Genomic DNA, 16,500 nt, shown 5'->3' with positions numbered 1-16,500 from the left:
GTTCAAAATAACGGAATGGAATAGAATATAGTATAATATAGAGTAAAATAGAATGGTATAGAGCACAATAGAATGGAATAATATAAGACAGAGTCGAATAGAATAGAATAGGATAGAGTAGAGTGTAATATAGTAGAGTATAGTGGAATGGAGCAGAATAATGTTAATCGAATAACAAAGTATAATAGAGCAGAATAGAGTGTAACAGAGTAGTAGCAAATATAATAAAGTGGAATTGAGTGGAATAGATTTGGATAGAGTGGAATGGACTGAAATAATTGGAATTGTGTTGAATAGAGTAGCGTAGAATGTAAAGTAGGCTCTAACAAAGTGGAATAGAGTGCAAAAGAGGAGAATAGAGCGGTATAGAGTGGAATAGGGTGGAATAATATAGGAGAGAGCCGAATAGAGTGTAACAGAGCAGGAGAGTGCATAATAAAGTGGAATAATGTGGGATAGAGTAGAATAGAGTGAAATAGATTGGAAGTATATAGAATAGAGTAGAATATAATATAGAATATGCTATAACAAAGTGGAATAGAGCATAACAGAGTAGAATAGAGCAGAATATTGTGGAATAATATAGACCAGAATATAATATACCGTAATAGAGTGGAAGAAAATATAATTTGCACTAATTTCGATGATAAATTTTTGTATCCTAACTTCCTGAAAAGTATATTTATTCAAAATTACGTAAATCTAAAAGTAGCATGACGCGACAACTCACAGAAACGTGGTTTCCTTGCCAACGATTTCAATTTTCCCGTGAAACGAATCGCAAGTCGAACCATTAACATTTCATTAACATTTCGTTATTAACTTTCTCAAAATGATAATTGCCATAAACTTTCGGAAGCTAATTTCTCAAAAATCACACCATCCCAAAGAGAAGCATCCACAGTTTCAACTTTCACCCGAAATAATTCACCATTTCAGCCTTCTCCAGTTTACAATTGTCATAAACCATCGATCGTTTCTAACAATTATTCAATTATGATTAATTAAACCAGCAATTAAACAGTCGAAATAATTAAAACGTATTCGTTTCGCTTTCGAGTTCACGATTTTTCCCAAACATAATATTACACCTCATTGAAAAATTGTTTATCCCTCCTACCGGGTCAGTGATGATCCAGGACTCCAAAATAAATTCATGAATCTTTATATTTATAATAAAAAATATATATATAAAAATTAGGTGCTGGACAAATATAGTAAGAAAGATATACAATAGTTAGTTACGGGACAAAACTGACCCAGCATCGGGCAGTAATATTTTACACTTGTAAATAAATATTTTAGATTTCAAAAAAGAATATCGAAAAATAATAATAACATGAATTGCTTCAAAATTAAATTTGTTCCGAAAGATAAGACATTTCTTATAGCACTGTGCTATAATTTTGACCGCTAAAAAACGGGTTTGCCAAGACCATAGCGCCGTCGAACGATAGTCCAGCTAGGTCCGCGCAGGGTGCGAACGATCGCCAGGGAGCGGTTCGCGGAAAATCGCGTACAGGATGCTTTCGCTTTTAACGAGCGGCGAGTGAACAAATCGATTGGGCAAGAAGCGGCGCGTGTTCGAAAGCCTAGCTTCTTTCGCGTTCTCCTCTTTCGGCAACACATCTGGAAAGTTTCGCCTCGGTTTTCGCACCCCTGTCGCCTCGCCCGGCGATGCAACGCGGTGGCACAACGCCGCTAAAAATTTCGAATTATTTGTGAAACAACGCGCTTTTAGTCGACAAGCCTGTCGTAACCGTGATTCCGTCCGCAGTTTTCGCAGGAACCTCTCCCGTTTCCCCATCGAACGCGTCTTTTTACGTTCCGAGGAGGATGCGATGTTTGTTTGCCCGATAATTGACTCGAACATTCGGTGAAAGGACTTAGCAGCTGCGAAACTATAGCGATCCGTCTGGCGCAATCTAAACTGCTCCCGATCATCGACGCTTTAACGACGCGGTCGTTAGTCGTAGAGCAGAACATTTGAATAGCGTGCAGTTAAATATTATTAAAATGTTGAACAATATATCCGGTAATTTTGGTATTAGTTTACCAGGTGTAGTGCTATGGAATAGCTGACGTTCTTCCGATTAAAACGTTTCCAGACACGGTATATATTGTACAAGTTTCAAGATCAAAAAAAGATCATTTTTGAAATTTTGAAAATGATTTCGATGCTCCGATTTGTACCGTGTCTGTACTCGATCTAATCGGGAGAATCCCAGCTATCCAATGGCGTTATAAAACTAATAATATCGTTTCATTTAGTTTAGTTAAAACGTTACGCTGAGATAATTTTGCAATAATAAAGATCTGGTAATTTTCGTCCTAGCTTCTCAAGTGTAGTGTCATTGGATAGCTGAGATTCTTCCGGTTAAAACGAGTCCAAACACAGTATATATTGTACAAGTTTCAGGGACTCGATGAAAAATAAAAAATGATTTTTTAAATTTTGAAAATGATTTCGTTGCTCCGATTTGTACCGTGTTTGTACTCTATTTAATTGGGAGAATCTCAGCTATCCAGTAATACTACGTATGCGAAGCTAAGGCAACAATTAACGATATTAATGTCTTTAATCTTTTATAATACTTTTTATTGATTCCGAGACAGTTTTAGTGATTCTGTAGCGATGCTATCCGACAAGGCTGCTTCTACATTCGGAAGCTCCGAGCTCTCGTAACAAGAGGCAGCTCTTCCCGTCCACGGCGGCGGTCATGCGTAATCCGGTAACAGGTCTCGCAATTTGCGAGTACCCGTTAAACGCGTGACTAAGATACGAATTGGGCATTACTGGGTCGTAACTCAAATATTACTCAAGCAATAAGGGGAACGTCAAAACTGACCAGTCATTAGTAACATGCGCTCGCCGCGGTTAAAGTTAAGAAACTTTACGTACCGCTAATATTTACGCCGGATTTGATAGTGCAATAAATGTAATGTGTTGCAATGTTGTTTTACTTGGTGCATACCGCAGTTGTGAGGCGAACAAAGGATATGAATAAAATGAAGAGAAAAAATAATAGAAGAATATATAAAATAGAAAAATATAGAAATTGAAAGGCAAGGTAGAAAAATAAAATAAAAATGGAAAATAGACGAAAGAGAGGTACGATAATGAAATGAAAATGAAAAATAAAAAAAAGAAATAGAAGATATAAAAATAAAATAAAAATAAAAATAGGGAACAGAAATAGAACAAAATTAAAATAAAAATGGAAAATAAGCAAAAGAAAGGCGAGCTTCAAAATTAAAATAAAAATGAAAAATAAGCAAAAGAAATACAAAATGTGAAAATAAAATAAAAATGGAAAATAAAGTAAAGGAAGACAAGCTTCAAAATTAAAATAAAAATAGAAAATGAACAAAAGAAATAGAAGATGTAAATTTAAGAAAAAATAAAGGAAAAATATAAAGTACAAAGATAAAATAAAAATAAAAAGGAAATCAAAAGAAATACAAAAATAAATTAAAAATATTTTCCCTGAAATATTAACATTTATAACAACGTCAAGAATAATTCTATTTAAATTTCTTATAAATTATATCATAATTACCAAATTATACATTTGCTTATATTTCAATGTACTCACATACATTAATTACAATGTACTAAAGTCCACAACATAACCTCAATTTGCAGATTAAAAGGAATGTATTAAGCGAAAAATCTGCAACTAAAATTTATAAAATTGCTTACCAGTTTAAACAAAAAAAAAAACAATGAGGTCAGATCGATCGCAAAAATCGTACTGCCCGAACATAACCTCAAATTGACACATTAAAAAGAATGTATTAAACGAAAAATCAGCAAATAAAATTTATAAAATTGCCTAACAGTTTAAATGAAAGAACAATGGCGCCAAATCGATCGCAAAAAATCGTCCTGCATCAGAAATCAAAATAAAACAAGAACGAAGATTTACGCAACCGTATCGAAGAATCTAAAAAGCATTAGGCTAACCAAGACTTTCGCAATTTTCGATCGTTTGTTGTCGATCCCTACCCTCGATCCTCTTTCGATCCTGCGCCGATCCGCTCACGGCCGCTGATCCAGGCCAAATCGTCACAAAGGATCGGACGCGTCGCGTGGTCGTGCGATCGATCACCGTTGTAGAAAGTAGCAAGCCGAATGAGAGGAAGACGAAGTGGGAAACGTCGTGTTTGGAAGGAAAGTTTGGTATCCGGATTAGGAGGACGAAAATTTCTTGCGCAGGTACCGTTTCGCATATACCTTTCACCCAGCTCCGCTCGTCTTCGCACACGGTTGCTATTTTATCGGCGGCTGTTATTAACCGCTACACGCGATATCATCGATCCGCGATGCAATTAACTGCTCGAGCACGGAGAGTCACTGACGCAGCGATGCCCCCCCCCCCCCGGCGAATGGCAACGTCGCCTTTTTCTTTTATTTCAGTCGATTTTATTAGCCGTAACGGGGCGGCGATCGCTGGAATTATCGATTATTATGAGATTGGAATCTTCAGGATGTTGTTGAATCATTGTTGTTTGTTGGAGTAACAGAATTTGTATTGTTAGGTATATCTGCACTATGCCAATTGTAGAAAATATAGAAATTATAGGAAATATAAGAAATATAGAAAATATGGGAAATATAGCAAATATAGCAAATATAGCATATATAGCAAATATAGCATATATAGCAAATATTGAAAATATAGAAAATATAGAAAATATTGAAAATATTGAAAATGTTGAAAATATTGAAAATATTGAAAATATACAAAATATTGAAAATGTTGAAAATATTGAAAATATTGGAAATATAGAAAATATTGAAAATATAAAAAATATTGAAAATATAAAAAATATTGAAAATATAAAAAATATTGAAAATGTTGAAAATATTGAAAATATTGGAAATATAGAAAATATTGAAAATATTGGAAATATAGAAAATATTGAAAATATTGGAAATATAGAAAATATTGAAAATATTGAAAATATTGAAAATATTGGAAATATAGAAAATATTGAAAATATTGAAAATAGAGAAAAATATGCAACAAAAACAAAATATACAATATACACAAAATATATGAAATATGCAAAATATATGAAATATACAAAATATACGGAATATACAAATTACATGAAATATAAAAAATATACAAAATACACTAACTATGCAAAAGATACGAAATATACAAAGAGAAGAAATGTAAATGAATGATATTGAAGTACAATATAGTAGAACTATTATACAATATAATTGAATTAGAATGTAATTAAGCTACAATCTAATTGATATATGATGAATACAAAGTTATTGATTTAAATTTCAATTGAATTACAATGCAATTTATCTATAATGTAATTTTACTACAGTGTGATTGAATTAAAATTCAATTGTAACTGTTATAGAATGTAATTGAATTAGAATATAATTAAGTTACAATGTAATGGAACTAGAATGTAATTGAATTACAATATGATTGAACTACAATATAATTAAAGTACAAAATAATTGATATACAATACAATTGCACTTCATTGCACGTGTACAACAATATAATTGATTTAAAATGTAGTTGTATTTCAATGCATTTGAACTACAGTGTAATTGAATTACAATATGATTGAACTACAATATAATTCAAGTACAATATAATTCATTTACAATATAATTGTATTTCAATACATTGGAACTACAATGTAATTGAATTACAATATGATTGAACTACAATGTAATTCAACTACATTATAGTTGAAGTACAATGTAATTGATATACAATATAATTGTACTTCAATGCATTTGAACTACAATGCAATTCATTTACAATGTAATTGTATTAAACTTCAATTTAACTAAACTACAATATAGTTATCCTACAGCACAATTATCCTATAACATAATTGAATCAACTCAACACTATACATAGCGCACTGCTAACAGAACAGCTCGCGACGACATTGTATTTGACACGAAACTTATTCTCCACAGCATCTGATGTCCGGCTGGCTGCTCGACTACAGCTACAAGTGTCAACCGGTGGACTACTCGCAGAACCCGTCCGCGGTCCGAATGGCGAATCTCTGCTGGTGGTACTTTATCAGCAAGTTCACAGAATTCGCCGACACGGTAAGCACAACCGAACGAACGAATTAAGAAATTAACCCTTTGCACTACGATGCCTCTTTCATGCTGCATCAATCAGCATGAATTATTATTATCAATATTTTCACTAATAGGAATTAATTGAAAACAATTTTGCTTTCTCTCTATTGTCTTCATTTACTTTCGTTCGTAGATTTTAATACCAGAAGAATGAAATTTGATTTCGATTTATAAGAGATCGCTAATATTTATTTATTTATAATATTTTCCCTAATAGGAGAAAACAATTTTTCTTTCTCTCCATTGTCTTCATTTACTTTCGTTTATAGATTTTAATAACAGAAGAATAAAATTTGATTTCGATTTATAAGAGATCGCTAATATTCATTTATTTAGTAGATTTTAGCATGAAATCTTTGTCTGACTCGTTTTATTATAGTGCGAGGGGGGTTATAAACCAGGGCCTCGATCCGCGCGGCAGATCCGTTCACGATTGCGAAACGGTTGGAAAAGTTTTTTCGGCCCCGATTTTTCCAACAGGCGAAGTTTGTTCATCGGCAACGATCACCGGAGCAGAAACGAACTATTTCGGCAATGCCCTCGTACAAGAGAGGCTGTTTCACTTTTACCGTGTTCGGCGGCGGTCGTCTTCGTTCGCGCGATCGTTTCTAATAATCGAGCGCCAGATTTCTATTATAAGGCCTGAGCCGTCGCGAAATCGACTTCTTGCGACTTGTTTCGCTGAATTGATTTTTAATGGACGCCCCTGTCATTCTCTTCTGATATTTGCGCGAAATTGAGATTGTGTGCATTTGTTACAGGATTTGGGAGATAATGGATTGGGAATAATAAATTATATTTTAATAATTAATAATATTTAATTTCGTTGGATTCAGTATGATGCAGTAATAGTTTTTTAATTCTTTTAATCTAGATATTATTATGTATTATATATTATATTGTATCATGTAAATTGTATACTGCATAGTGCATTTTATATATTATATATATATTGTATGCTGTATATTATATATTTTATAATTAATACAATATATTATATACTCTACAATATTTATTGTATGTTATATATTATATATTTTATATTGAATACAATATATTATACTACGTTATATATTATATATTTTATATGGAATACAATTTATTATTCTATATATATATTGCATTTTATATATTACATATTTTATATTGTATACAACATATTATATCATAAAATTGCATATTGTATATTATACGTCATACATCATATATTATATAATATGTATTGTATAGCGTATACTATATATTCTACAATATATATTCTATACTGTATTTTATATATTTTATACTGAATTATATAATATTGTATCTTTTATAATATATTTATTGTATATTATAAATTATACATTATATATCATATATTATATAATACATACATTGTATATTATATCTTATGCATGGAAGGAACTGAAGCTTAATGTGGAGAAAACGAAAGCAATGATATTCCGAAAGGGGGGAGGCAAGAATAAGAAAACGCAATGGAAATGGAAGGGAAGGGAGATAGAGGTGGTACAGGAATTCTGTTATCTGGGGATAATATTCCAGAGGAACGGTAATATGGATAGGCATATTAGAGAGAGGACAAAGAGGGCAAACGTAGTTTTAAATCAAGCATGGGGCATTGGGGAAAGGATATATAAAGATAATTTTAGAATGAGAATGTTCCTTTTTGATATGTTGGTTCTGGGGGTGTTACTATACGGAGTAGAATTATGGGGGTACAGAGAAAGAGAAGCAGTAGAGCGGGTGCTATTACGATATACATATAAAGTGGACACTGGGCCTAGATGTTACTACGCCAAGTTACATAGTGCTGGAGGAGACAAAGAGAGTGAAAGTTAGCGTGTGTACAGGACATAGGGCTATAAGGTTTGAGGAGAATTTGAAGAGAGCTGGTGAAAGAAGAATTGCTTTAGAGTGTCTGAAAGAAAAAGAGAGAAATGAGGAGCTGAAAATCAAAAGCAGAATGGAAAGGGAGGAATATTTTAAAAGGAATGGATGGAGCCAAGAAGGTGTAAATCGGTTGAGGGATAGTGGAGAAGATGTGGGTTCTAGGTTGAGGAATAGAGATGTAGAGGTGCAGCAGCAGAAGCAATTCCGCAAAGTGGCACAGTCGAAATTTAACCCGCGATACCAAAAAATAAAAATCTGGGTTCTTCCAGAGTACCTGAGCAGGGAAGGTAAAGGAGGATGCCAGAAATTAGTGGCGAGAGCAAGATGTGGAAATATGGAAAGATGGAACAGATATTGGGAGAAAGAGGAAGAAAGAAACTGTGACCTGTGTGGGGAGAAGTTTGGGACACTGGAGCATCTCGTAAGAGATTGCAGGAAAACGGAAAGAGGAGTGACGATCGAGGAGGTAGTAAGCGGTAGAAAGAACGAGAAGGTGGAGGAATGGCTGGGCAAGGTAGATAAAAAGAGAAAAGAAAGGGCAAAGGAGAAGGCTTTATTAGGATTTTAGAGTAAGAAACGGTTTTTAGTCAGTAGGTATATGAGATAAGTGTGTGAATGAAAATGTATATAATGAATGAAAGGTTAAGATAGAATTGTAGAGTTAGGTTTGTGTAAACCAAGTCCTATTTCTTGGCCGTGAGGCTGAAAATAAATATATTATATATTTTATATCTTATGCATTATACATCATATATTATATAATATTTACTGTATATACTATATAATATATTCTACAATATAATATACGTTATATATCATATATTATATAATACAAATATTATATATTGTATCTCTTATAATATATATTATACAATATATATAATATATACTGTATATTATACATGTATATTTCATGCTAAATACCAAATATTATATGTGATATATTACATATTATATATTGTAAATAGTATATTGTATATTAATATCATATATAACATAATATACATTCTCTTGACTTGATATATCTGTTTGACTTTTCTTCAATTTGCTGGATCATCTTTGCAATCGCGATTTCAGATGTTCTTCATTCTGCGGAAGAAGGACAGCCAGGTGACGTTCCTGCACCTGTACCATCACTCGCTGACGCCGCTGGAGACGTGGATCTGCGTGAAGTTCATCGCCGGCGGCCACGGCACCCTCGGCAACCTGATCAACAACGCCGTCCACGTGATCATGTACCTGTACTATCTCGTGTCCGCGATGGGACCCGAGTACCAAAAGTATCTGTGGTGGAAGAAGCACTTGACCACGGTCCAGCTGGTAGGTTCACCGTCGAATACAATGCCGAGTATAACTGTACCACCGATCCGTAACTCTTTACAGATTTTAAATGGATCATGTAACAATTTCTCAAATGAGGTATAGATAAATTAATAACAAAATTCAATTCCAAAAACGAAGTACAGATAAATTAATAACAAAGTCTAAGATAAGTAATAACAAAATGAAGAATAGATAATTTAATATTAAATCTAATTCCAAAAATGAAGTATAGATAAATTAATGATAAAAATTTCCAAAATGGAATTTAGATAAATTAATAACAAATTTGATGCCCAAAATGAAGCATAGATAAATTAATATTAAATTTAATTCCCCCCAATATGAAGTATAGATAAATTAATAAATTAATATCATATTGTAAATTAAGAATAAATTAAAAGTCACCTAACAGTTATCTACTTGGTTCCAGAGCCATGTAACCTGAATCTACCGCGTTAGACCCATATTAGGTCTCGATTATACCTAGGTTAGGTCCAGGTTAGGTCTCAATCACTAGAAAACAATTAAAAACCCCATCAATCATTTCCAAAACCTATTTCGCTTTAAAACAAAGTACTCTATCGTCATCATTTACTCTTTCAATACACCGCAATCGTAAATATACACTCGGTGCTATAGTTACGCTCTACAGTGTAGACCACATTGGTCAATTGATTTGTACGGAAAAATTCTGAAAAATTCTTGAATAAACAAAATAGTCAGTTGAGTGGAGTCCGAGAAATCGACTCCACGAAATAATCGGCGAGTCCAGGTTTTGCTTTTAGAGGTCGGCCATCTTGTATGTATAAGAAGTGCTCTGTGAACGAAAAAAAAAAGCGGACGGTTGCCGTGGCGTTGCCCTAGGGAGCAACCAGCTTTCATCGGCCACGAGGGAACGGCTTCCGATTTTTCTCGCACGCTTCGCGCTTGCCGCCACGGCCTCTGCTTTTTGCCGTAACTCCATGACGGAGCCAACGAAACGCGTTGCACTATTTTGCGCGCGTTTATCGTCGACGCGAATCGCTACCAATTAATTAACCCTTTGAGATCGAGCGGTGACTCTGCGCGATCACTAACACTGTTCCAAGACAATGTCTAAACAATTTTATACCAACAAACATGTTTATAACAAAAAAATTTTAACAATTTTTAAAAATAAGATTGTTGATACGAGTCAATAATATATAATAATTATATAACTAATATAAACTTTGTCACATAAAATGGAAATACTATATATATAAATACTATATATGTATATGTATATATATATATATTAAATTAAAAGAATATATATATATATATATATATATATGTATATATATATATTAAATATTAAAATAATATATTATAATATTATAATAAATATATTAAATAAATATATAAATAATATGTTATAATAAATATATTAAATATTTTAATTGTAAATCTAAAGCAATTTGTTACCAAATAAAATACCAAACAAATTGCTTTAGATTTACAATTATAATGGGTTCGAGTGCAAAGGGTTAATAGCAATCTTTTAATATTTTTTAATATTTTTTAATAATTTTTAATAATTTTGAGAAGCCATGGATGCGTTCCAAATAGAATAAAAGGGATATATGTATAAACAAATGTAGGATATTGTGCTTTTTAATTTTTAGTAATTTTTAATAGAGTCTGAGAGATTTAGAGTATAGACTTCATAGCAACGATCTATAAAGAACGTGATGATCCAGATGATCTGAGATACATCGTTTATCGATTGCCCCTGATGCTCGATTATCCTTTATACACATCGGCAAGAATTAAAATCATTCCCTCAGGAAACCGCTCGCTGAAAATTGCAGAAATCTTAGATCGAAAGAAACCTCGCAGAACACTGTACATTTTCGCTACAGTTTATTTTTTATAATTATCGTGCTACTGATTAGTTAAAAGTTAATTCTATAAACAGCACACAGTAATCTTTTTTTATCGTTCAGAATTAATCGCCAGATGGCAGTAAAGGACGAGCTCGTCGAAAACAGACGAACTTTTCAGGTGATGCAAGTATAGTTGCATATCAAAGGTGCACTGTGGCGCCATTTTTGAAATTATTTATCGTGAAAAAGGAAATTTTGAAAACTGGATGAAAATAATTCATAAATTGTTCACGATGAATATGAGAAAAAAAGAGGATGCATTTTCAACGAAGTTTGCAAAATAAAAATCCTTATATTTTGTTGCAGTGGAAAAGAAATTGAGGTTATGTAAATAGAAAGAATGGAAATAATAATAATCAGAAGATAAAATAGTGGATATATATATATATATTGATGATATATAGGGTGAGATAAATATTCAGACAAATAAAAACTGAAAAGACAAGATTAAACGAGGGATACAGCTGCGGTTTCGAATTTGTTTAAATTTTATTGCCAAAGCATCTGGTCAATTCTGAAATTTTTCTATTCAAAGTGAAACAATTTTGAAAATCAGAGTTATGAAAATAATAATAATAATAATAATAATAATAATATGAATTAATATCGTCAGTGTTTTACACGTGGCTAGAACTGTATATAATATATATTTTATTCTGTAACTTAAGGAAAGTGTTTAAAAACAATATTCTTCTATCTATCCTTGTATAATATTTACTTTTATAATATTAAAATTCTATCTTTTACAGTAATAAAGTAACAAAAATAAAGAGCACTGTGGATGATAAGATACAGCGAGCTCTGACATAACACAGTTAGGTCTAAGTTAGATTTAGGTTAGGTCCAAGTTAGCTCTAGGTCGGATTAAAAAAAACTCCTCTCAGATAATCAATAATTTTGTTCATATTTACGAACATTATTCGACACAAGTTAAACAAAACAAAAACCAATTAGATAACCTCATTACACACTTTATAATTATTTAAACAAATCCAGTAAACGCAGTGCCCTCTACAGATTAAAAATTCGTCAGAATCATTACGAAGAACAAATCTGCCATAGAATCATTCACTATCGCAATCAGCTAAATGAGTATACTAGTATAACCTCAAAAAAGACTGGCATAACCTCAAAATTCTTTTATGCTCTCTACTATGTCAAATTGCAGCCACTAATTGAAATCTTCAGTCCAACAAACCAAACATCATTAAAAACTATCACCCACTGTGCAAAACAGTATAAACAAAATAAAAATGGCAAGATAATACAGAAGAAATATAACAAAATACAGCTGTAAAATAGGAAAAAACGTAAAAAAATAAAAAGGAGAGTGATCGATAGACCTTCGCGGGCACCGCGAAAAATCGCCGAACACTTGAGGAAACTTGTGCCGCACGTCAGCAAGGGACGGGCTTTGAGGAGGGAGAAGAAAGGCGCGGGCCGCGTCAGCGGATAAATTTTAATCACCGAAACCAGATCCGGCGCGGCGCGGTGGGCCGCCTCTCGTATGTAAGCTGCACGTGACCGCGCGCGCAAAAGATCGCGCAATAAGCGGGCCCGGCGCGCACCAGGCACCGAATAGTTTCCGAGATTCGCGATATACCCTCTTCTTGCACAATGCGCTCGGTGGCCGCGCAACAGGTCCCCCGGCCCCGGATAAGCAATCCGTATCGATGAAAGTGAACCACAACCGCTACACGGGGTGCATCGTCGCCGCAACGATAGTTCCATGCGGAACGCGGGATTCGGGCCGGACGGTCCCCGGGCGAGGCCAGTGTTAACGCAATCCCGAACCCGAGCAATGAAATCCGGCCAAAGTCAATGGACCGCGGTGGAATCGACGATCGGAATTCTGGGCCTGTCTCATTGTGCGATTAGAGTTCATTGGCCGGCGATATTTGTCGACTGTTTGGCGAGTTTGGTGATTTGGGAATGATTGGGGTCTTAATATGAACTAGATGGGTACTGAATGGGTACTAAGGAGGGCCTAAATTGGGCCTAGATGGAGAGGTGAGGACTTAGAGAGATGCTAGAGAGATTGTGGAGAGATAATAGAGAGATTTTAGAGAAGTTGTTGCTGGAGCCCAAGGAAATTCTATAGAAGTCGTAGATAAGGCCCAAAGAGATTTTAGAGAAGTCGTCGATGGGTCTCAAGGAGACTTTAGAGACATCGTCGATAAGGCTTAACGAGATTCTAGAGAAGTTGTCGATAAGGCCCAAAGAGATTTTAGAGATGTCATCGATAAGGCCCAAAAAGATTCTAAAAAAAAACCAAGAGAACACTTAGAATGGTCCTAGAGAAGTCTTACAAAGCTTCTAAATAGGGTATAGAATGATTCTAGAGAGAATCTCCAGAGATTCTAGAGCTTTTTAGAGCTCCTAGAACTTTCTAATAGAAGAGCCTAGAGGTAGATCCTCAAGAAACTTTAGATAAATTCAAGAGACCATCTCGAAAGGTGCTAAAAGGATCCTATAAAGATGCAAAAGAGATCTAACAGATAGGTCCTACATAGGTCCTATAAAAATTATAGAGAGTCTCTGAAGAAATCTTAGGGAGATTCTAAAGAGATGCTAGGAAGAACATAGAGAGATTCTGGAAATATCCTAGAAACGTCATAGAAAACTCCTAGAGCAGTCCAAGGTTCTGAATAGGCCTTTGAGAGATTCTGTAGAGTTCCTAGAGGCCCTTAGAGAGCTCTTTAAAATGTCTTAAAGACTCAAAGAGGTCTCAAGAAGTACTAGAGGCCCCTAGAGTTTTCTAATAGATCTTAGAGACTTTTATAGAGCTCTCTAAGAGATTCTAGAGGCCCCTATATCTATCTATGAGATCCTAGAGTCTCCTAGAGTTATTTAAAAGATCCTAAAGATCCCTGGAGTTCTTTAAGAAATTCTAGGGGTTCTTTCAGCTCATTAACAGATCTTGGAGGTTACTATAGCTCTCTAAGAAATTCTGGAGGTTCCTAGAGCTTCCTATAAGAACCTAGAATCTGCCAGAATTCTTTAAGAAATCCTAAACATCTCCTAGAACCCTCTGTGAGATCCTAGAGTTGCCCAGAAGCCTCTGTGAGATCCTAGAGGCTTTGGAACACCCTGAGAGATCCTAGAGGTTTCTATACATGTCTGAAAGGATCATATTATATCCTAGAATTCTCTATGCGATCCTAGAGAATTCTAGAGCTCTCTATAAGTTGCTAGAGAATGCTCTCTATGAAAGCTCTCTATGCGATTCTAGAGAATGCTAGAGGTCTCTATGAGATCCAAGAGGTTCTTAGATTTCTCTAATAGGTCTTAGAGGTTTTTATAGCTCTTTAATAGATCTTAGAGGCTTTTGTAGCTCTCTATGAGATCCTAGAGTTCTTCAGAAGATTCTACAGGCTCCTAGAGCTCTTCAAAAAATTCTATGGGTTCTTATAGCTCATTAAGAGATCTTGGAGGCTACTATAGCTCTCTAAGAAATTCTGGAGGCTCCTAGAGCTATCTATGAGGTTCTGGTGAATGCTAGAGCTCTCTATGAGCTGCTAGAAAATGCTAGAGCTCTCTATGAGATCCTAGTGCCCTCTAAGAAATTTAAGAGGCTCTTGCAACTTTCTAAAAACTCGTAGAGCTCCTAAGGAAGTCATAACTAGGTACTAAAGAGACCTTGTATCTAAAGAGGCCTTTAGTCTCCAGACTTTAAACTTTTAGTTTTCAGCCTTTAACATTTAGTCTCTAATCTTCAATTTTTAATCTATAGATTTTTCAATCTTCAATTTTCAGATCAGTCTTCGGTCTTCAGTCTTCAGTCTTCAATTTTCAGTCTATCCTTCAGCCTTCAATCTTCAGACTACTTTTTAGTCACCCTTAGCCTTCAGTCTTCAATCTTCAGTCCTCGATCTTCAGAGTTTACTCTTTAGCCGTCCTTAGCCTTCAGTCTTTAGACACCAATCCTTAGTTTTCAGTCTTTATCCTTCAGCCTTCAATCTTCAGACTTTACTTTCTAGCCACCCTTAGCCTTCAGTCTTCAATCTTTAGTCCTCGATCTCCAGAGTTTACTCTTTAGCCGTCCTTAGCCTTCAGTCTTCAGTATTCATTCTTCAGTCTTAAGACTCCAATCTTTAGTTCTCAATGCTCTCAATAGCCCATAGAGAAATCATACCGACACAGGACTTTCAACGATGTTGTCGCAAGCCCTGGTCAGACAAGGGTCCTTGCAACAGAGTCTACGAAACGCTGTTTATTGCGACGGAGTCTGGTTATTGCGTAGAGATCATAAACCGAGTTCAGGCAGCCGAAGCGCGACCGGATCACGCGGGCGGCGACAAGGACGTAGCGTAGGAAGGAACGGACCCATGTCCGGGTCGTTCTGCGCGCCGGATTCTGGCCCGGTGTATGCCCACCTGGACAAAATTTTCTCGCGCGCCGCGGCACACCGGGTGGGGGGGGGGGGGGGGGGAAGTGAAAAGTACAACAGCAGTTGGGCAATTGCACGCGGCTCGCTCTAGCCGGGACTCGGCGCGCACGGTGGCGCAACAATTTGGCATTCCGATATGCCGTGCAGCTCGCCGCCATGCCACCGCGAACAAGCCGCCATGGTGCCGCGACACGAGACGCGTAAATTCGCGAATGCCTATATGCCAGCGAGGCAACCAGTCATCTAGCCCAAAGGGCAGGTGTTCGACGAGGCTCTCTGTAGTCAAGAGTGCATTGTAAAAGCACCCTGGGTATTTGTTTAAATTCCAAGGAAATTAGAACGGCAGCGACCCCATAAAGATGAGTCGCTGCGCAGAGAGTAGCTGACACATAACCTAACGCTTAAAAGTGAGATATTTGACAATTTTTTTATAATAGAAAACCTTGATGAAATTCATCGCCACATGGCAGATATATTCTTTAGTGTTTCAAGAGACGAAATGTTCTTTTTCGTTATATATTATTGATTTTTAACGAAGTAATAAATATTATTGTTTGGGGGCCTCCATGCAGACGGTGAGCCATCTAGCATTCTTCTTTTTCGAATTAGAACGAAAAATTAATTGACTTTCTTTTTATAGTAATAATATGCGGTATGTAATAATATTGTGTATAAACTAACGTTCTTTATAGTAACAATTGAACTTGGTAATAATCATATTTGAACTCTGTTTATGGCATCATTAATTCAGGAATTTAGGCTAAGTATCCAAGATGAGGTGGGGAGGTCTATAAAGAATAACACCTGTCGTTTCTTCAAAAGTCGATAAAACGTAGCGACAGAAAACA

The 16,500-nt window shown here is 35.1% G+C and overlaps 2 protein-coding genes across 2 annotated transcripts in view; one reads left to right on the top strand and one right to left on the bottom strand.

The window, feature by feature from the left end:
- LOC144477007 (very long chain fatty acid elongase AAEL008004) overlaps positions 1 to 16,500 on the top strand; it is a 56,018-nt gene that overhangs the window by 29,358 nt on the left and 10,160 nt on the right. Inside the window, exons 3-4 of the mRNA XM_078194390.1 lie at positions 5,969 to 6,106; positions 9,110 to 9,352. Of these exons, the coding sequence (XP_078050516.1) occupies positions 5,969 to 6,106; positions 9,110 to 9,352 (381 nt within the window). The remainder of the gene's footprint in view (positions 1 to 5,968; positions 6,107 to 9,109; positions 9,353 to 16,500) is intronic.
- Sit (stuck in traffic) overlaps positions 1 to 16,500 on the bottom strand; it is a 130,234-nt gene that overhangs the window by 108,298 nt on the left and 5,436 nt on the right. The window lies entirely within an intron of this gene.

This window comes from Augochlora pura, chromosome 11, assembly GCF_028453695.1.
Source record: "Augochlora pura isolate Apur16 chromosome 11, APUR_v2.2.1, whole genome shotgun sequence".
Lineage (NCBI taxonomy): Eukaryota > Metazoa > Arthropoda > Insecta > Hymenoptera > Halictidae > Augochlora > Augochlora pura.
The sequence above is the reverse complement of the archived record's forward strand: the minus strand, read 5'-3'. Positions and strand labels throughout refer to the sequence as shown.